Genomic DNA, 21,880 nt, shown 5'->3' on the forward strand with positions numbered 1-21,880 from the left:
AGAGCATCAGCCTGCAGACTGAAAGGTCCTTGATTCCGGTCAAGGTCATGTACCTTGGTTGCAGGCACATCCCCAGTAGGAGGTGTGCAGGAGGCAGCTGATCGATGTTTCTAATTCTCTATCCCTCTCCCTTCCTCTCTGTAAAAAATCAATAAAATATATTTTAAAATAATATTAAAGTTGGTTGTTGAAATCCAACTCTGCCATGAGCTGGGTGGTTTTAGGCAAGGTGATAGCTCTCTCTGAGCCTCAGACTCATCTGGCTGGAAAACCAACCTCACAGGGCTTTTGGAAGTCTAGAGAGGACTGCCAAGACTCATCTATCTTCTAAAAGAAGATATAAATTTGTTCCCTGGTTTTGGCACCAAAAAAATAAAAATAAATAAATACATATATAAAAACTCAGGGGAATTCATTTTTAATAAAAAAAACCCTCTCATCAACGTGGGAATAGAGGGAGTATATCTTAACATGATAAAGGCCATATATGACAAACCTACAGAAACATCATACTCAATGGGCAAAAACTAAAACCATTTCCCCTAAGAACAGGAACAAGATAGGATGTCCACTTTCACCACTCTTATTCAACATAGTACTGGAAGTCCAAGCCACAGCAATGAGACAAGAAGAAATAAAAGGCATCCAAATTGGAAAGGAGGAAGTAAAATTCTCATTATTCGAACAAGACATATTATACATAGAAAACCCTAAAGACTTCACCAAAAAAACTATTAGATTTAATAAGTGGATTTGGCAATGTAGCAAGATACAAAATCAACACCCAAAAATTAATGGCTTTTTTATACACCAATAATGAATTCTCAGGAAGAGAAACTAAACAAGCAATCCCATTTACCATTGCAACAAAAAAAAATTAAAATACTTAAGAATAAATTTAACCAAGGAGGCAAAAGACCTGTATTCGGAAAACTACAGGATGTTGAAAAAAAAAAAGAGAAGAAGGTATAAACAAGTGGAAGAATATACCATGTTTATGGATTGGTAGAATCAACAATATTAAAATGTCCATACAATCCAAGGCAATCTACAGATTCAATGCAATCCCTATTAAAATACCAACAGTAGCCCTAATTGGTTTGGCTCAGTGGATAGAGCATCAGCCTGTGGACTGAAAGGTCCCAGGTTCGATTCCGGTCAAGGGCATGTACCTTGTTTGCGGGCACATCCCCAGTAGGGGGTGTGCAGGAGGCAGCTGATTGATGTTTCTCTCTCATCGATGTTTCTAACTCTCTATTCCTGTCGCTTCCTCTCTGTAAAAAAAAAAAAGTCAATAAAATATTTTAAAAATACCAATAGCATATTTCACAGATCTAGAACAAATACTCCAAAAGTTTATATGGAACCAAAAAGGCCCCTGAATAGCTGCAGCAATCTTGAGAAAGAAGAACAAAGGTGGAGGAATCACAATACCAGATTTCAAGTTATACTACAAAGCCACCATAATCAAAACAATCTGGTACTGACACAAGTATAGGCACATAGATTAATGGAACAGAACAGAGACGCCAGAAATTAATTCAAGCCATTACGCTCAATTAATATTTGACAAAGGAGGCAAGAGCATACAATGGAGTCAAAACAGTCTCTTCAATAAATGGTGTTGGGAAAATTTGGACAGATACATGCAAAAAAAAATGAAATTAGACCACCATCTTACACCATACACAAGAATAAACTCAAAATGGATAGAAGACTTAAATGTAAGTCATGAAACCATAAAATTCCTAGAAGAAACCATAGGCAGCAAAATCTCAGACATATCTCGTAGCAATATGTTTATGAATACATCTCCTAGGGCTGTGGTCGGCAAACTGCGGCTCGCGAGCCACATGCGGCTCTTTGGCCCCTTGAGTGTGGCTCTTCCTAAGTCTTAGGAGTACCCTAATTAAGTTAATAACAATGTACCTACCTATATAGTTTAAGTTTAAAAAATTTGGCTCTCAAAAGAAATTTCAATCGTTGTACTGTTGATATTTGGCTCTGTTGACTAATGAGTTTGCCGACCACTGTCCTAGGGCAAAGGAAACTAAGGAGAAAATAGACGAATGGGACTACATCAAAATCAAAAGCTTCTGCACAGCAAAATGAAAAGGGAGCCCACTGTATGGGAAAACATATTTGGCAATGATACATATGATAAAGGGTTAATATCCAAAATATATAAGGAACTCATACAACTTAACAGAAGGAAGACAAATAATCTAATTAAAAAATGGGCAAAAGACTTAAACAGACACTTCTCCAAAGTGGACATACAGATGGCCTAGAGACATATGAAAAAAATGCTCAAAGTCACTGATCATCGGAGAGATGCAAATTAAAATGACAATGAGATATCACCTCACACCTATCAGAATGGCTACCATCAACAAATCAACAAATGACAAGTGCTGGTGGGAATGTAGACTGGTACAGCCATTATGGAAAACAGTATGGAATTTCCTCAAATTAAATATGGAACTGCCATTTGACCCAGTGATCCCACTTCTAGGAATATATCATTAAAAAAAAAAATATCAAGCAGAAAGAATGTATGCACCCCTATGTTCATAGCCACACAATTTACAATAGCTAAGGTCTGGAAACAGCCCAAATGCCCATCAGTAGATGAGTGAATAAAAAAGATATGGTACATTTATACCATGGAATACTATGCAGCAGTAAAAAAGAAGAATCTCTTACCCTTTGAGACAGCATCAAGAAGCCTGGAGCGTATTTTGCTAAGTGAAATAAGTCAATCAGAGAAAGACAAGTATCACATGATCTCATTCATATGTGAAATCTAAGTAACAAAATAAACTGACGAATGGAATGAATCCAGAGACATGGAAGCATGGAACAGAGTGCAGAGTCTCGAAAGGAAGGCGGAGGAGGATGGGAGGTAATCAACCAAGGACCTTGTATGCATATATGCATGGCTCATGGACACAGATAATGGGTCAGTGAGGGCCTGGGATGGAGGGATGGGATGGGCTAGAGGGGGCCAATGGGGGAAAAGAAGGGACATATATAATACTTTCAACAATAACTCAGGGGTTTTGAGTCTGCTCTTTTTTATTTGACTAGATAGAGCTCAGCCAAGTCATACCAAAACATGATAATTTATCAGCTAAACTTATTTCTCTTTCAAATCCTGTGTGTCCAGAACTGGTGCTAAGATCTTATCCTTGAACACCTGTTTGACACCTCTCCACCCAGCATTGGTAAAAGGTGATCATCAAAGGCACAGAGGACTTCCACTGCTCAGGCCCTCTTGTTTTTGTCAGTGCGTTTGAGGATGAGGCTGTATTAGGTTTTCCTAATGACAATTGCTAAACCTAAGAGAATAGTGGCTTATCCAAATGGTTGTTCTATTAAAATCTGGAGGCGATTTATGTAGGGTTGGCATGATGTTCCATGATGCAAGGACTCAGGTTCTGTCAGTCTGTTGTTCGAGGCACGCATTCCCAAAGTTGCCTCATGCTTCTAGATGGCTGCTGGAGCTCCAGCCATCATCTGGATGCCAGCCAGGAAGAAAGCAAAAGGACCTCCTTACCCTAAGAACACTGCCTGGAACCCAAACTCACTGATTCTACCTACATCCTATTTTGCTGGACATTTACTGACATAGCCAAACCTAGCTGCAAGAAAAATGGGTCTTGTTCTGGGCCGTCGGGTCTACCCAACTAAAAATGGGAAGTCTCATTACTGGGAAAACACAGGAGCTGGTATTTGAGGCTAACTAGAAGTCTCTAGTTAATGGCTTTGGAGTTCTAAAACCAGTGCTGTTGTCTGCTGTTAGCTTCTTTCATATCTGTGAAATGGGCATGTTGTCATCCTCATAGGTGTGTGAGGATTGGCTTAGTTGATGGGGATGTCTCTCCAGTTCTAGCACTCAGATCCTGTTACTCGGGTCCTTCCCTTCAGAGTCGGGCATGCTGACTTGCACACTCCACTGTGTGTTCCTTAGTGAAAAGGCTACCACTCCAGAAGGAAGTGTCTTCATGGAGAAATGCGAGTTGGATGTAGACATCTGGGCCTGATTTAGGAAGCCTCTGCGAGATGGATGCCTTGCAAAGAACAATGCTTTTCTCAGAGGCCGCCAGCATCACAGGGACACTTAACTGTTAAGTACAAACAGCTGTCCCACATCTGCAGGATCCATTTTCAACCACTGTATACAGTAGACACTGCTGATCATGAACTCGGGCCCGGCAAGGCTCAGGTCCTACAGCGTAGACTGAAGGGGCTGCCCAGGTTGCAAGGTGCACATGTTGATTACAGATAGCAAGGAAGCTCCGGGAGGCTGCTCCGCCTTCAGACTCGGTTTCTGAGCTGAGTAAAGTGAGACTCGGGCTGTCTTAAACTGTCTTGATTTGTAAAAACAAGATAAAATTGCATATGGCTGCCCAATGGGTTTGAATGCTAACCTCTCCCTGACCCTAAAGAACCTGGATACAACAAATCAGTATCATGAAACATTAGAGCAGAGAACCTAGAAAATCACCTGATCCTACCCTGAACATCATTGAGGATTTTGGCATCATTCTCATGGGACACAAAAGTGATAGCCAGGCCTTTGGTGCCAAAGCGACCGGCACGGGCCACCCGGTGGAGGTAGGTGTCCGAGTCCCCAGGTATGTCATAATTGAAGACGATGTTGACTTGCTCCATGTCCATCCCTCGGCCAAACAGATTGGTGGCCACCAGGATCTGCCGCTGAAAGTCCTTGAACTACTGATAGCGTGATAGGCGCTCCTCCTGGGCCATGGCCCTGTGGGTGGCGATGGCTGGGAAATTCTGTTCCACAAGTAGCTGGGCCAGGGCCATGCAGCACTGCACCGACCTCACGAAGATCACCACCTGGTTAAACTCTAGCACGTTCAGGAGGTCGAAGAGTTTACGGTTCTTTTCGCTGTCTTCGAGCTTGACATAGTACTGCTGCAGCCCATGCAGCGTGAGCTTGTTCTCGTCGTCCACCAACACCTCCATGGGAACTTGCATGAACTTCCTGCAGACGGGCCGGATCTCCTTGCTCAGTGTGGCACTGAACATCGTGCACTGCTTCTCGCATGGCGTCGGGCAAAAGATCTCCTGTGCATCCCGCCGCATGTCCAGCTGCTCCAGCATCTTGTCACACTCATCCAGCACGAAGTGCTTCACGTTTCTCAGGTTGAGGCTCCTGTTTCGCACGAGTGCCAAGATGCGACCTGGAGTCCCCACCACGACGTGGGGACAGTTCTTCAACACCTCTTTGTCCTTCTTGATGGAAAGACCCCCAAAGAACACGACACCTTGACACTGGGCATGTACTTGGAGAAGCGCTCATACTCTTTCCTGATCTGAAAGGCCAGCTCCTGAGTGTGGCACATGACCAGGGCGGTCACCTGTCCATTGATGGGTGCAATCTGCTATAGGGTGGCCAGCACGAAGACTGCAGTCTTGCCCATTCCAGACTGGGCCTGGCACAGGACATCCATGCCCAGGATGGCTTGGGGAGCACTGGTGCTTAACCTCAGATGGATGCTCAGAGCCACAGTCCACTATGGCCCTCAGGAGCTCAGGCTTCAGCAGAAAGTCCCGGAAGCCAGAGCTGTCGATGGAAACATAGGACCCCTTGACATCTTTCTTGGGGGGTTCTGAGGTGCTCTCTGTAGGAGCCTGGGCTCTTCATCTTCCTCATAATCCAGAAGCTCGTTTTCCACATCCTGTCCCACCATAATACTGGTTCCCTGTGCGCTCATAGGGTGGACACGAGCTAGAGCGCTTCCTACCTCCTGCATTGGATCACAAGCCCGTATTTTTTTTTTTTTTTTTTTTTAGTTTTACAATATTAACAATTTATTATATTCAGTGACTTCTCCCTCTTTCATACATTATTCAATAAATCTTATATTATTTTTTATGTTATAGGTACACATGAAAGGGATCTAAGATATAATGGAAAGTAATAGGTATGCCTAGCCTGAATGCAATGCATACATTGTTTCATTATGTGTGTGTGTGTGTGTGTGTGTGTGTGTGCAGGCATGTGTGTATCTGCCTATGAAATACACTATCTCTTTGTACCACTGGATTAAATCACATGAGCATTTCAGCTTTGATACTCTCATTTCTAAAAAGGGGAAAATATCTTTTAAAGTCATTTCCCAGAATTACAGGGTAGATGAGTTAGTGATTAAAGCACTTTAAAAATAAAATATTATCAATGCAAATTAACATCATTAAGCATTCTTATTCATTGTATGTGCTTTTATAAAGAAAAGCATAATAAACTCAACACATTCAAAAAAGAAAGTGCCCTTTTCTGATTTTTTAATAATTTTGAAAATGTTTCAAGAGGTTTGCCATTCAATCAGGTCACAAAGCTCTGGGGGAAGTGTCATCTTTGAGGATAAGACTAAATATGTTCTTAGCAATAAATACCACCTCTCAATTTTTTTAAAGTCAACAAGCTAGTTCGGAGAGAAAAATAATTTTTTTCTTTATCCCTTAACTTTATTTATTTATTTATTTTTGGCCTTTAAAATTATCTTCATTTCTGATCATTCCTTTACAATCATCTGCCTCAGGATCAACTCCCATACATGCAGCTGGAGCACAAATACCCCTCCCCCGTCCCCATGCAAATCAGATTCATATTTCCGATTCTAGGACACTTGTCCCCTGAGGTCCCATGAACTCCCCAACATTTGCCCCTGTAATCATGGACCTGGACTTGGTCCCTTCCTTTGCCCATTCACAGGATCATGAATCTGGATTGTGGGTGCCCCCCCATAATGCACCCTTGTTCTATATTACGGCTTCCAAGGGCCCAGAAGGAAGCTTTTGCTGAGTGTTCCCACTGAGCAGGGTCATTACAGGGGCACAGCACAGCTACATGTCATGAAAACTCCACGTCATAAACTTTACATTTGCCAGAGTTGTGACAGTACTTGGTGCCAAGAAAGATGCTCCTGGGCTGTCCTAACTCCTTCAGTATCCCCGTGAGCTTAGCCCGGAGCAGGGCAAGTCTCTCCTCGTTGACAGTCCCCTGGATCCTGTAACATTCCAGGGGGACTGGGTACAGCTCGAGCTCTAAATTGCTCAGCCTGGCTGTGTGGCGCAGCAGCTTCTCCACGGTGTCCACGGAAAAGTTGTTCTCAGAGATGGTGAAGCCCCTGAGCTGGTGACAGCGGCTCAGGACAGGCAGGATGGTCTCGACTTGGGAGTCCACCATCGCACAGTTATCCAGGCCCAGGTCCTCGAGGGTGGGTGCCACTGCCTCCAGCAGAGCTCGGAGGGGCTCAAGACTAAAATCTGCGAGGCTGAGACCAAATAGATGCAGGGACTTCAGCTGCCTGAGGTTCGGGCACTGGAACAGGTGTGTCAGGTCTGAATGGGTCAGCTGCTGGCAATTGGTTATGCAGAGTTTGTCCAAGGGGGTCTGCAGGCACCTGAGCATCTGGTCCAGACGGCCTCGGAGGAAGATGGGAGAATCCATGTCGAGCTCCTGGAGGTGCCGCAAGCGGAGCATCTGAGTGAGGAATTGGGAAAAGGATCGCTGCTCCTCCTGCTGTTTCCTGTCCCAATCCTCTTCCTCCTCCCACTCCTGTTCCTCCTCCCACTCCTCCCCCTCTGTCAACACGTAGATGTGGGAGAGAGAGAGTCTCTGCAGGTTACTCATCTGACCCAGGTAGAGAGCAAACGTCCCCAGGGTGGGCAGGTCCCAGGTGCAGTTCACTTTAACCTCCTGGATGCAGTCCAGCTGCACCCCATCCAGGACCCTCCTGACCCTCTGGAAGGGAACCTCAGAAATCCTCAGCGCCTTGCAGCACAGGTGTAGCAACCCTTCCCTCTGCTGGGCCCATTGGATGATGTACTTGAGAAACTCATCCCCGTCCCTTTCATTGAAATTAAGGTCTAGGAACACCTCCAAGGGAGCCAAGGGGTGCTCCATGTTGGGGCTGGAGCTGTGCACAGCCACTGGTTCTGTCCGTGAGCACTTCTGGGTGCTGTCTCCACACCACATTCTCCAGAACTTAGCTCCTGTGTTCCTGAAATCCAGCACCCGCAGTTTACACCTCCTGGGCTGAACCTCCTGGGCAAGCAGTACATCCAGCCCGTCCAACACAGCTTTTAAGACCTTATTCAGGAACATCTGTGACAGGCAGCCCAGAGGAAGGACAGTGAAGGGCCAGGCTTGCACCATGGCCTTCAGGGGCTTCTGCATTCTCCTATGGTAGGCCTGAATGAAGAGCAGCGGGAACAGCTCAGCAGGCAGGTACTCCAGAGCTGCGATGGCTGAGGCCTGGTCCCTCAGCAGGCTCTCTCCTGCCAGCCTCAGGAGTGTGGGTGGGGTCCGGAGACTCATATTCAAGGTGCTCAGAAAGGAATCCTCCAGAAACGTCTGCTGTGAATGGGTTGGCTGGGGCTCAAATCTCAGAGCTGGTGGAGAACCAAGGCACTGACTGTAGAGCTGGAGGACTCTGAATCTCTCCTCTGGTGTCTGAGGTTTTTATACACCTTCTCAAATGCTAACATCCAATCAGAATCCTCAGTCTCCAGCCCTTAATCTTAATCTTATTTGGATTATTTCTTCTCTGCAGATGAACAGATTAAGAGAAAGTTAGGGAGGGACAAGGTTGAGGCCTGACTCATTGATTCCTTCCACAGACACTGACTGAGGTTGAATGATGGCCCCTAGTTGTCATCCTCAGTGAAGGTGTAATGGGTTCCTGATGTTAAATAGGAAAGAACACAACCAGAGACCATGGTGGCTGGGGTTCTTTGGCCACATTAGTCTAATTCAAATGTTGATCCGAGTCCGGTTGGTGACTGCTGCTCCAGAGGTTTCCTTAAACCCGTGGTCACCAACTTTTCGGACCTCACGTGCTGGAGTCCAATCCCAGCAGGTCCAGGGGTCCCCAAAGGTGTGGACGGAGTCAGTGAAGAAGGAATGACACGAAGACAGCCTTCAGTTGATCAGCAGCCTAGTCAGGACCTCTAGCCAGGATCTCCAGCCAAAGTTCTGGTTAGGAACTCCAGCCAAGCTCTGGTTAAGATTTGATCAGGATCTGATGAGGATCTGATTTGGATTCTGTGTCTTGTGGTCTTGTTACATCTGTATTTATACCAGTTGATTTTAATCCTGTCAATTTCTATTGCAAAGGTTAGGGCGTTTCTTATCTCCATTCCAGGGAGTAAAGATTATGTAGCTTAAGTGTGATTGTTTGTAGTTAAAGTGATTAACTACCCGCCTGGCACTTAGTTAAGGGGTTTTATTCCCTCCCTAACTTCAGGGAAAAATTCCTACCTGGGGAAACAACCTTTCTCGGAGAGGTGACCTTGGTTAAAACACATAGCACCAAGAAGGGGAGCAAACATATTAAGAACAGTATGCCATATACGCCAGGTCCCTTGAAATATATGCTATGCGGATGTTTCTTCCTTGCAGCGACTGTGTCAAGCAGCAAGGATGGACCGGCTCCCAGCACTCACGGACCACCACTGGTGCGGACCACTGGTTGGAGACCACTGGACTGACTGAACCCTGTTAAGGCCTCAAGCCTGGAACCTGTTTCCTACAGAAAATTTCCCAGCTGGCTCCCTGGTCCTTTGCAATCTAGAACAAAACACGAGAAGCAAGATGGCGGCGATATAGGCAGAGGCGTCCCAGGTCTTGTCCCGGAGCAAAGGGAGTAAGCAGCTGAAACTAATAACACCCACCCCAAATTGGCGAAATTACTCAGCTGCTGAGATGGGTTTGCAGCCGGGAAGGGCAGAGCTCCCCTGGAAAAGTAAAAAACCAGGGATCTGGGCAGGAAAGTTTGCCAGACCTCTGAGCCCAGAGGGTAGGAGGGAGACCGCGTGGCAGACAGCCGAGTCCCTTGGGACAGACACAGTCCCTGACTGGGGAAAGGAGTTCCGCGGGTTTGCTGGCGCCCGGAGATTTGAGATTTGGATTTTGTGATTTCGGAGAACTGAACCTAAAGGGGGCACCCTGAGGAACTGACCAGATCATGCAGTGCTCGTAAGAGAGGAGCGTTTCCCAGATCATGCAGTGCTGGTAAGAGAGGAGTGTTTCTGTGGCCAGCCGGTGTTTGTTTGTTTGTTTTCACTGAACCCTGCTCATAGGACAGTTTGGATACAGACACTCACCTGTGCTGAAGAGAGGGAGAAGGTGGAATCTGGGGAGAGGCTGAAGAGAGAGGGGGAGCCGGGGGAAGTGGCAGCGAATTGAGTGCTGAGATACCCCTGGGCCCAGTACTGGGGCAGCCGTTCTCTCCAGAGGGTGGAATTCCTCCCCCCAGCCCCCCAGGCAAGGAGCACAGCCACACCCAGATTCCACCCTGTACGAGATAAAGAATTAAAATAATCTGATTAGTCCCTGGGAGTTACCAGGGTCTGGCCTATAGAGGGACTTTCAGTCCCACCAACAACACAGAGCAAGGTAACGATTAAAAAACCAGCTCTGCCCTAACCGGTTTGGCTCAGTGGATAGAGCGTCGGCCTGCGGACTGAAAGGTCCCAGGTTCCATTCTGGCCAAGGGCATGTACCTTGGTTGCCGGCACATCCCCAGTAGGGGTTGTGCAGGAGGCAACTGATCGATGTTTCTCTCTCCGGTTTGGCTCAGTGGATAGAGCGTCTGCCTGGGGACTGAAAGGTCCCAGGTTCGATTCTGGCCAAGGGCATGTACCTTAGTTGCGGGCACATCCCCAGTAGGGGGTGTGGAGGAGGCAACTGATCGATGTTTCTCTCTCATTGATGTTTCTAACTCTCTATCACTCTCCCTTCCTCTCTGTAAAAAAATCAATAAAAAATGTATTAAAAAAAAAAAAAAAAACAGCTCTGGGCAGTTGACCTCCCCAAACCAGTTTTAAGTGCAATAGAGAAAGTGAACACAAATTAAGGCAGTCTGGATCATAAATACGGCCTGCTTTAAAATCAGGACTGTGATTTACAACACGGAGGAACAGTGTATCGCAGGGAAATTCAACACTCTCCTGAATACCTGGCAGGACTAAGGCGAGCCAGGCTGAAGAGTAGAAGAACCGAAAGACCATCACTACTGCAAATTTTTTTTTCTTTTTTCGCCTTTTTACTAAGAAAACAATTTTTTTTTCTTTTTCTATCACCTGATTTTACCCTTTTAATTACTATATTTTTATTTTTAACCAGTATTATTACTGCTACCATTTTACCATTTTTTCAAATGTATCCACAGTTAAAACAGCCAACACTCACAGCTGGCACCATTTGGTGTCATCCCCAAAGAAAGCAAATGAAATGTGTCCATGCATCAATTGAGATTTTATGTCAGGTGACATAGCAGATCACGTGCTCCACAGGGGTTAAGGGGTGGGCAAGTGTAGATGTGGCTGTCCCTATTGACCCCAAGGCTTCTCTGAGGGAGATCAGGTAAGAATCTCCATGAGAAGCAGGGTCAGGGCTGAGCAAGGTGGGGCTGAGCCATCCTAATGGAACCCTGTGAATGACCCAGGACCATGTAACAGATGGGTGTTTTTTCTTGGAAAGAAGAGAAATAGAAAGACTCTTCTCTGCGTGAATTTAGGACTTAAAAGGAGACAAGCTGGAGGGCAGACAGTGTCCTCTTTATCCCTTAACTTTAAAACTTAGTTTAGCCGTAACCGGTTTGGCTCAGTGGATAGAGCCTCGGCTGCAGACTGAAAGGTCCCAGGATCGATTCCGGTCAAGGGCATGTACCTTGGTTGCTACCTTGGTTGCAGGCACATCCCCAGTAGGGGGTGTGCAGGAGGCAGCTGATCGGTGTTTCTCTCTCATCAATGTTTCTAACTCTCTATCCCTTCCCCTTCCTCTCTGTAAAAAATCAATAAAATATATAAAAAAATAAATAAATAAAAAATAAAATAAATAAAACTTAGTTTAATCTCATTTTCCATAAGATTCTCATTCTGTACTTTTAAACCCAAGGTACTTTTCTGATCATAAAAAAGATAACATGTTTATACATTATCAGGAACTCAGGATCTTTGGGTAGAACATTTATTTCATGAAACACTAAAAGTTTAGGTCAGTGGGAAATAATTTTAATTAAAGAATTGTACATTGTCTTCCCACATGTCTTGCTTTTTTAAAAAAATGAAATCTTTATTGTTCAGATTATTATAGTTGTTCCTCTTTTTACCCCCATAGCTCCCCTCCACCTGGTTCCCACCCCACCCTCTGCCCTTACCCCCCCCCCCATGTCCTCATCCATAGGTGTACGATTTTTGTCCAGTCTCTTCCCGCACCCCCTACACCCCTTTCCCCCCAAGAATAGTCAGTCCACTCCCTTTCTCTGCCCAATTCTATTATATTCACCAGTTTATTCTGTTCATCAGATTATTCACCTGATTTTCATATTCACTTGATAGATGTGTATTTGTTGTTCATAATTTGTATCTTTACCTTTTTCTTCTTCTTCCTCTTCTTAAAGGATTCCTTTCAGCATTTCATATAATACTGGTTTGGTGGTGATGAACTCCTTTAGCTTTTTCTTAACTGTGAAGCTCTTTATCTGACCTTCAATTCTGAATGATAGCTTTGCTGGGTAAAGTAATCTTGGTTGTAGGTTCTTGCTATTCATCACTTTGAATATTTCTTGCCACTCCCTTCTGGCCTGCATAGTTTCTGTTGAGAAATCTGCTGACAGTGGTATGGGTACTCCCTTGTAGGTAACTGACTTTTTTTTCTCTAGCTGCTTTTAAGATTTTCTTTGTCTTTTGCTCTTGGCATTTTAATTATCATGTGTCTTGGTGTGGTCCTCTTTGGATTCCTTTTGTTTGGGGTTCTCTGCGCTTCCTGGACTTGGAAGTCTATTTCTTTCACCCGGTAGGGGAAGTTTTCTGTCATTATTTCTTCAAATAGGTTTTCAATATCTTGCTCTCTCTCTTCTGGCACCCCCATAATTCGGATGTTTGATATGCTTGAAGTTGTCCCAGAGGCTCCTTACACTATCTTCATATTTTTGGATTCTTTTTTTGTTTTTCAGGTTGGGTGTTTTTTGCTTCTTCATATTTCAAATATTTGACTTGATTCTTTCGATCCTCTAGTCTGCTGTTGGAACTCTGCATAATATCCTTTATTTCGGTCAGTGTATGCTTAATTTCTAGTTGGTCTTTTTTCATAACCTCGAGGGTCTCACTAGATTTCTTGAGGGTCTCACTACATTTATCAGCGGTCTCACCAGACTTTTTGATGGTCTTACCAAATTTATTGGCGGTTTCTAGAAAATTCTTGAAAAACCTTAAAAGTGTGGTTTTGAACTCTATATCAAGTTTGCTTTCCTCCATTTCTGTTATTTGTGACCTATTTCTTCGTCTCTGCATTTTTTATGCTTCCCTTTGTTTATAGAGTGGCTTTCTGTGCTGGGTGTCCTATAGGACCCAGTGGCTCAACCTCCCCAATTACCTGAGGTGGACACTCTTGGTGCACCCCTTTGTGGGCTTTGCACACAGTCTTGTAGTTAAGCCTTGACTGTTGTAGGTATCACTGGGAGGAATTGACCTCCAGGCCAATTGGCTGTGAGAATCAGTGGGAGAACTTTTTTTTTCATTTCAAAAATCTTTTATTGGCATAAAAATGAGAATTGGAAATAAGTTGGCACCAAATAATTTACTTAAATGCATATTACAGTATTGGGCTCGAGAAACTATTTTATCCCTCTTTGCTGTTTTCCCCCCCTTCTGCCCACTTTCCTGGGTGTTGGGGGAGCTCGCTGACAACAGTCGCAAATCCAGCGACCTGATGGGATAGCACTGAGGCCCACACAGAACCTTTGGTAGTCTCTGTCACACACATCACAGAACATCATTTCCTCTTCATGGTGGGGCTGTCCACACACAATGCAAGTTTTACATTCCATGCACTGCCATAGGTAGGTCTTAATCATAGAAACAAGCTCCATGGTCACATCCAGGCAAGAAGGATGGCTGCTGTTCTCACACTGGGAGCAGTGTATAAGAGGTTCAGCCTTCCCTTTCTTGTTGGACTCCTTACCCTTCAGACAAATTCCACATAGAGCATTTGGAATGACCTTTGGCGAAGTGCCCTTGTTCCTCCTCTTCTCCCCGCGCCCGTCCTCAGCATCGTCCAAGTCGCCCTCGCTGTTGAGCACGGGCAGCTCCAGATCCAGCGGCGGCTCGTAAAGAGCCGTGTTCAATGGCAAGTAGCACAGCTCCTCCAGCAAGTACCTTTTGTAATATTCCTGAAACTGTCCAGGGATGAGGGCCGCCACCGGGTAGGACCTTGATCCGCTCTGTCTGTAACACCTTGTACTTCCCTTGAGGCACCTGGATGACGTGTGTCTGTAAGTCGAAGTATGCCCTCTTCTCCTCCATGCGCTCCCGGTTCAGGCAGCTTTTTTTTTTTTTTTTTTTTTTTTTGTCTGTTGCTGAAAGCCCATGTTCTTCTTCTTTTTTTTTTTTTTTTTTTTGCCAGGGAGGAGGAGGGGGAAGAATAGGAGATGGTCCCTGCCCCTCAGCGGGTCTCCAACCTGGAGCTGGGCATGTACGCCCTGCTGGGCATCTTCTGCCTGGCCATCCTCATCTTCCCGGTCAATGGGGTGGTGTTTGTGCTGTGCTACTGCCAGAAGTTGGTCCATCCTTGCTGCTTGACACAGTCGCTGCAGGAAAGAAACATCTGCACAGCATATGTTTCAAGGGACCTGGCGTATATAGCATACTGTTCTTAATATGCTTGCTCCCCTTAGCGCTATGTTTTAACCGAGGTCACCTCTCCGAGAAAGGTTGTTTCCCCAGGTAGGGATTTTTCCTTGAACTTAGGGAGGGGATAAAACCCCTTAACTAAGTGCCAGGCGGGTAGTTAATCACTTTAACTACAAACAATCACGCTTAAGCTACATAATCTTTACTCCCTGGAATGGAGATAAGAAACGCCCTGACCTTTGCAATAGAAATTGACAGGATTAAAATCAACTGGTATAAATACAGATGTAACAAGACAATAAAAGACAGAACCTAGAGACAGGACTTGGCTGGAGATCCTATACAGAACCTAGCGAGAGAACCTGGCTGAAGAACCTAGAGACAGAACCTAGAGAGAGAACATGGCGGGAGATCCTGGACAGAACCTGGCTATAGAACTTGCCTGGAGAACCTAGACAGAACATGGTGGGAGAACCTGGATAGAAGCTGGTGACCGAACCTGGCTGGAGAACCTGGAGAACCTGGCTGGAGAACCTAGTGAGAGAACCACCAGAACTTCTCTGAAGATCCTAACCAGAACTTGGCTGGAGATCCTGGCTAGGCTGCTGATCAACTGAAGGCTGTCTCTGTGTCATTCCCTCATCGCTGACTCCGTCCACACCTTTGGATCTTCATCACGGTCTGGGGACAACACCAGAGGGATGGTGACCTGGTTATGGAACAGTGGTGTCTGTCCAGAGAGCAAGGCAAAGCTGTCCAGGACAGAGGGCCAGGTCAACCGGTCATACTCGTTCTCTAATTTGTAAATGAAACTCCCCAGTAAATTCTTCAGATCAGCCACTTGACTCAGCAGTGCATCTAATGACGCTTCAAGCTGCTTCTCCTCCCTCTGCATAGCGGCGGCAGTGTCTGCGGCAACCACCCTTGGCGGCTTTCTTTTTTTTTTTTTTAAAGGTTTAAAAGTTTTATTTCTACAAATCACAGCTGATGAACACCAAAGCCTTCACACATAGAGACCATGCTCCAACTCAGTCCTGTGGCACTGCTCTGTCAGAAGAGCTATCAGGAAAGGGGGTGGCACAACAGGCAGAAACCTGAGAAGTCCAAAGTCCTGGGTGGAAAGGGGTCAGGGCCCAAGGGCCTCAGCCAGAGCAGCCCCGGCAGCCACAGTGTGTGCACTCAATAATGCGGCCCACTTCCAGCTTGCTTTTGGTAACCCGGCAAATGCAATTCGTCCCAAAATGGTGTCTCGTGTCTGAATGCACCGCAGGCAGCATAAGTTTCCTAACCCTGCTTTTTCCATTTTGCAATCAGGTTTTTGTCTGCATAGCCTTCTTTAATACAGTATTCATATAGTTCTCTGCTTATGGCTTTCCGCTTATAGAAGAGGTCAAAAATATAGCGGGTTTTCTGGTGGTGGATCCTGAAGATAGGCCACAGAGATTCCACTTTCCTCTTTCCCTCTTGAGGTTCTGTTTCAGCTTCTCTCATCTTTTGATCTAATTCATCCAGTGTTGGTTCAATCAATTCCCAGCCATCTGGGGGAGCTTTCCTGCTTCTTTTGACTTTAGGCATTTTCCCACACAATATAATTTGCAAAGACCTCTAGTGCTATCAGGTAGCCGAGCTCAGGCTCCCAAATGCAAAAGACAGAGGGATGTAACAGCAGCCTGCAGCATAGTACTGTTGCTTCTGTCGGCTTTCTTCTTTTTTTTTTTTTGCAATGATTTTATTATAAATATGTTACTTTGGAATAAACAAATATTGCATTCAAGACTATCTGCAAACTTGTTCTAAAGGAGTAAAAGGGAAAATGGAACCAGGAACCACTTAGAAGAGATAAACAGCAAGACACCTGCAGGCCTCTCCCCCAAGAAGTAAGAGAAGTTAACAGGGAACATCACATTTCTCATCAGCCTATTCAGTTAGAATAAGCTTTGAGTTTGGTAATTTGTACTTGTTCTGTAAACGGAACTGCTCCTCTCCTCAGTCTTAAGAAGTAGAATGGGAAGACAGTCTTCAGATCCCAGTAGCAACAAGAAAGATCTTGACTTTGTATTTGTAACTCTTTGCTCACCTACAAAACTGTTCACTATTTGCCAGGAGCAATGTCAGAGTAGTCCTTCAGCACTCCAGCCATGTGTTCGTTATGAGTCTTAGATCGTCGCTTTTTCTGTGAAGCAGGCTTTTTCCTTCTCTGGATAGGGGCCACTTTCTTTGGTCCGGATTCCTGCATGGAAGAAATACCCTGTCGCTTCAGATATTCTTCAATTTTCTCCTCATCCATTGAATCCACAGTGACACTCCTCCACAGTTTCTGAAACTCTTCGTCCACAGAAAACTGACAGCTTTTATCATTGAAGAAAAGAATTTTCTTCTTATCAGGACGATTTACAAATAATATCTGGTCCCCTAAAGCCTTGACAGCTTTCTGGGAATTGGGCAGTCCTTCCTCTATGTCTTCTAGAAGAATTCCTCCTAAGCCTCGCTGGTCATGCTTATCTAAGAGCCTAAGCAGAGCCTTCTTACCTTTTAAGTTGTACTTGGGCTTGAAGGCATACTTCCCATCTATTACTTCAATTTTGGGATTATTGACTAATGTCTCAGACATTAGCCATTGTTTCTGCTTGAGTCCAATATCTAAATGTTGTGTTTCAGCCAAAATTTCTTCTAAAGTTAGAGGATGTGTATCCCCTCGCTGATGACGCGTTTTCATATAATTCACTATCTTAGCAAGAACACCAAACTTCTATCCAGAGCTTCCTGAAAGAGCTTTCAAGTTAAATGATCCGTTGCTATGATCTGAATTTTGTTTAGAGCCTGATGACCCTCCATGTTCTAGTTTTGCCTTCTTTTTCTTCGGTGATGATGAAGTTGATGACTCAGAAGATACTGAACGTTTTTCTACTACAGGAGTGGAAAGAGCTCGTTTTTTGAACAGCTCCCTTTCTCTCAAAAGGCTTGGATCCATAATGCCAGCGTTGCCCGGCCACACCGGGGTCCAGGGTCCCTGCACTGGCAGCAAAGGAGGTGGGACTCGGCCCGGAGCCCCGCCCACCACTTCCGGATCAGGTTCCTGTTGGCTTTCTTGATAAACTCCGCACTTTGCTGGCTTCTACTTTCTGCCTATTCTGCTGCTGCACTTGTGAGTACTCTTTGTAGTGGTCCGTGATGCGCTGGCGTTCTTTCTCTTGCAGAATAACTGAATACTCAGCAGCACCTCTGAGAGAAAGCCGCCCTCGAGTTCCACTTGCAGCCAGTCAGCCTAGTTTCTCCCTGTATGAGTCGGGGTCCCCAGAGACTAGCCCAGAACTGGAGTTCAGAGCAGTCGGGAGCTTGAGACTCCTGATTTGTTGGGGTCCAACCCCAACAGATCCAGGGGTCCCTAAAGGTGTGGACAGAGTCGGCGAAGAAGGAATGACACAGAGACAGCCTTCAGTTGATCAGCAGCCTAGCCAGGAACTCTAGCCAGGATCTCCAGCCAGGTTCTGTGTCTTAGTGTCTTGTTACATCTGTATTTATACCAGTTGATTTTAATCCTATCAATTTCTCTTCCAAAGGTTAGGGCGTTTCTTATCTCCATTCCAGGGAATAAAGATTATGTAGCTTAAGGGTGATTGTTCATAGTTAAAGTGATTACCCACCTGGCATTTAGTTGTTTCTAATCTCCATTCCAGGGAGTAAAGATTATGTAGCTTAAGGGTGATTGTTCATAGTTAAAGTGATTAACTACCCACCTGGCATTTAGTTAAGGGTTTTTATTCCCTCCCTAGCTTCAGAGAAAAAATCCCTACCTGTGGAAACAACCTTTCTCGGAGAGGCAACCTTGGATAAAACACATAACGCCAAGAAGATGAGCAAACATATTAAGAACAGTATGCCATATACACCAGGTCTCTTGAAACATATGCTGTGCAGATGTTTCTTCCTTGCATCAACTGTGTCGAGCAGCAAGGATGGACCGGCTTCCGGTAGATGATGTGGATCTTCGTCCCATGTTGACAATCTGTATGGTTCACTTGTTTATTAAAAAAAAACAAAAACACCAAAGCTACCAGGATCAACATAAGAATGTCCAAACGCTTCTGCTGGGCTCTGGGACTGCGAGACGCTGGGAGGGGAGGATTCTCGGCCTCTTTCCCTTCATAGGGGCCTTCACCGCGCCTCCCCTCCCAGTCAGCTATCCAGCAACCGCCATCTTGAAACCTCACGCCCCAGCCACAAGCCCATATTTTTAATTATTAGCTGTATGGTCGGTCAGTGCAGGCCCTCTTCCAATTGCAGACTTCTGACTTCTTGTATTCTCACTTGGGAATGTGGCAGGCAGCTCTCAGGCCTCCTTTTAAGGGCACAAATCTCATCATGAGGGCTCCACCCCCAGGACCTAATCCCCTCTCAAAGCTCCAGCTCCTAATCCCATTGGCTGGGGCAATAGGATTTCAACTTACGAATTTTTTTTTTCCAGATGATCAGTATAGTTGGTTCTCTCCTAAATGTGCCTTAACATACAAAGAATGACCAGGTGTTGTTCAAATGGGTTTCTATTCAGCAATGAGCTTCCCTTTGTGAATATTTTTGTATTCTACATACATTCACATCTATAAATGTGTTTAATTCACATCATTGATAGAGATAGGATGAGCTAGCAATGAGGTTATCGATGGGGACCAGACATTGAGTGAGAATCCTGCCCAACCACTGATTTTCTGTGACTTTGAGGCATGGTTCTGGTAACTTGGCCAGTTTACTCAGATGTATATGAGATAAAAACAGCACAATTCACTTAATCCTAAAAACACTTTGAAGTAAAGCAGATAAAATGCTTAGAACTGTGTCTGACATGTAGTAAGCAGAGCATTAAATTTTTGTCTGTCATTGTCATGAGGAGTGGTCTAAAACCTACTTGTGCAGGTGACATAGTGAGTACATTTGCGGTTACTCTCTCCTCCATCTTGCAAATTAGAACAGAGTTTGCCATATGACTTTTTTCAGGAATTATCCCTATATTTCTCAGTGCAGAATTCTTGAACCACCCATTCTAGATGTTTGCATTTAAAATATAGAATCATTTTTTACCTTAGAATAGCAGAGAAATCAATTGTAGGTTGCTTCCATGGGGGGGGGGGGGGGAGGAGAAAGCATCAGTAGATTTTCTGGAAAAATCTGGAGTTAAAAATCCAGAAATATGCTTCTCTGCTCCCTCCACTGAGTGTGTGCGTGCACATGCGTACATGTGGACAGGGGGACTTGAGGTATGGTTTTCCAAGATTTCTTTTCTCATTCCCCCCATAAGCTCCTCTCTCATGGTAGCATTCAGAAGGCAAGAGAAACTTACAGAATTCCCAGCAACAGTCCTGAATAGCACCCTGGTAAGGGAATGGATGCCAAGTGCTGATTGCCAGTACCTTACGTCTGGATTATGTGAACTAGTCACTGTGGCTAAGGAGGTGTTACTCCTGCTTTGTCTGAGGCAATCGGGACACATTTCAGGGGAGGAATTTGTGCCACTCAAGGGCAAGTCAGCCCAAACTGAATGCCATTACTTGCAGGGTAAGGCATGGTTCAGCCTGAGGGTGCTTAGGGCTCTGGAGTCCTTCCTCTGGTCTTTGAGTCTCCCCAGAATGTTCAGGGGAGTAAAGTTGCTTATAGATAAGAACAATGGTCCTCTCATCGTATTGGGTTATTCAGACTTGTCCAGGATGCACCTTCAGTGCACATGGTTTGTTGTGAACTTGTTTTGACTTGACCATAGCTGACCATCTCTGTAGGGAGATGGCTCTTGGGGTACCCGACACCATGTGAAGCCAGAGGCTCCTGAGTCAAGAGCCGAGGGACAGGAGCAGAAAGCTGTTGTGGACTGCTCCTGTTGAGGCTCTCTCCTGACCTGGCTCTGGGGCTAGAGTAACCGTGCCCCCTCTACCAGCCTCTTGGGGTGTACTTGCCTCCTTTTGGTTTCTGCAGAAATTGGTCATCTTGGCCAACACTCCTGCCTTTCTCTGACCCTCACCTTCTTGGACCTGAGTTTACTTGAGTAGGAAACAACTGTCTGTAGAGACTCCAGAGAGCCATTTGCAATCCCACTGGAATGGTGTATGGAGCTTGTGCTTTACCCACCTCCCGTTCCCCCCAAAGAAGTCAATGTCCAATGTGACCTAGAGATGGGATGGAAGAGGCATTGGTGCTTTCTTCTTACTGGAAGTCATTTGTCATGAACTTGTTTTGATTGGCCCAAAGCTGCCCAGCTGCTGAGGCTGATGGATTTGGTTCATTGTGAACCTCCCTTCTGGAATCTCCTGCTCTTGAAAATGTTTACTGGTTTCGAAACTGCCTTCTCTGCACCCCTCTCCTGGCCACTGTGCTACATAGAAACTCCAGCTTCCCCTCAGCTAATCTTACTTTCTCACTTAGCATCTTTGGTCTTGAATGTCTTCTCTAAATGACCAAACTAACTAGATGTTTTAAAAACTTTTCTAAGCCTGTTGCCGTTGGGTTAATGAAGGTCTACCCCCTGAATGGAGGATTGCCCCAAATGACATATTTTGGAAGAAACAACTAGGAGGAAACTACAAGACTTATTTGGTTTTGTTTTCTATGCCATGTATCTTTGTCTATCCCCAGGAATCCTCTGCATTCACCAAGATGAAGCCTTCAGGTTCAGGGTCAATTAGTTCCTGGGGCCTGATGAAGGACCTGAACAAAGCTAGTCATAATTGCTCATTGCAGGGGCACAAGTAGCATCTCCTGGATCTGGCCTTAATGAGCCTGAATACTTAGTTCAGAATGCCCACCCCCACCCTGACTTCCCTGTGGAGGTGATTACCCCATCTCTGCCCCTTTAAGAGTGGAAGCAAGGACATTCGGCTCCTCTAATGAGACCTGACAGTGGCTCCAGCCTCTGACTTCAGGAAGGAGGGGAGGCCTGGCCTTGGGAGCAGGCTATCTTTTGAGTGTCTCCTCCCTGACCCAGGAGAGCAAGAGTCTGTTTTCCTGCTGCTAGGGGGCACGGAGGGGATCTCTATCTCTAAAGAAGAAAGGGAGCACACGGCTTGTTCTGCATCAGCTCAGAAAGGAGGGATTAAACTCAAACGCCGAAGCAATCAGACATGGAGGAGGGGCAGAGATCAGGGGAGCGTCCCTCTGAGGCTGATCTGGGATGACAGGTTGTCTCAGATTCCAAAGCTGCTCCCTGCTCTCAGGGGTCTGAGTA

The 21,880-nt window shown here is 45.4% G+C and overlaps 1 protein-coding gene and 4 pseudogenes across 1 annotated transcript; all 5 read right to left on the reverse strand.

Moving 5' to 3' along the window:
* Nucleotides 1-4,506: 4,506 nt before the first annotated feature.
* LOC138998081 (ATP-dependent RNA helicase DDX39A pseudogene) lies at nt 4,507-5,723 on the reverse strand (annotated as a pseudogene).
* A 1,163-nt stretch (nt 5,724-6,886) lies between these two features.
* On the reverse strand, nt 6,887-8,356 carry LOC138998082 (PRAME family member 20-like). Its single transcript, XM_070400144.1, has one exon. The coding sequence runs from the start codon at nt 8,354-8,356 to the stop codon at nt 6,887-6,889; it is 1,470 nt and encodes a 489-aa protein (XP_070256245.1).
* Nucleotides 8,357-13,658: 5,302 nt separating this feature from the next.
* Nucleotides 13,659-15,568, reverse strand: LOC138998083 (PHD finger protein 10 pseudogene; annotated as a pseudogene).
* Nucleotides 15,569-15,605: 37 nt separating this feature from the next.
* LOC138997556 (protein BUD31 homolog pseudogene) lies at nt 15,606-16,295 on the reverse strand (annotated as a pseudogene).
* A 330-nt stretch (nt 16,296-16,625) lies between these two features.
* Nucleotides 16,626-17,644, reverse strand: LOC138997555 (general transcription factor IIE subunit 2 pseudogene; annotated as a pseudogene).
* Nucleotides 17,645-21,880: the final 4,236 nt, after the last annotated feature.

Source organism: Myotis yumanensis, unplaced genomic scaffold (assembly GCF_028538775.1).
Source record: "Myotis yumanensis isolate MYYU_CA2020_CCGP unplaced genomic scaffold, mMyoYum1.0.hap1 SCAF_19, whole genome shotgun sequence".
Taxonomy (NCBI): Eukaryota; Metazoa; Chordata; class Mammalia; order Chiroptera; family Vespertilionidae; genus Myotis; species Myotis yumanensis.

What these genes read in the sequence shown, in the direction of transcription:
- LOC138998082 (XM_070400144.1), bottom strand. Translation starts at nt 8,356, where the DNA reads ATGAGTCTCCGGACCCCACCCACACTCCTGAGGCTGGCAGGAGAGAGC.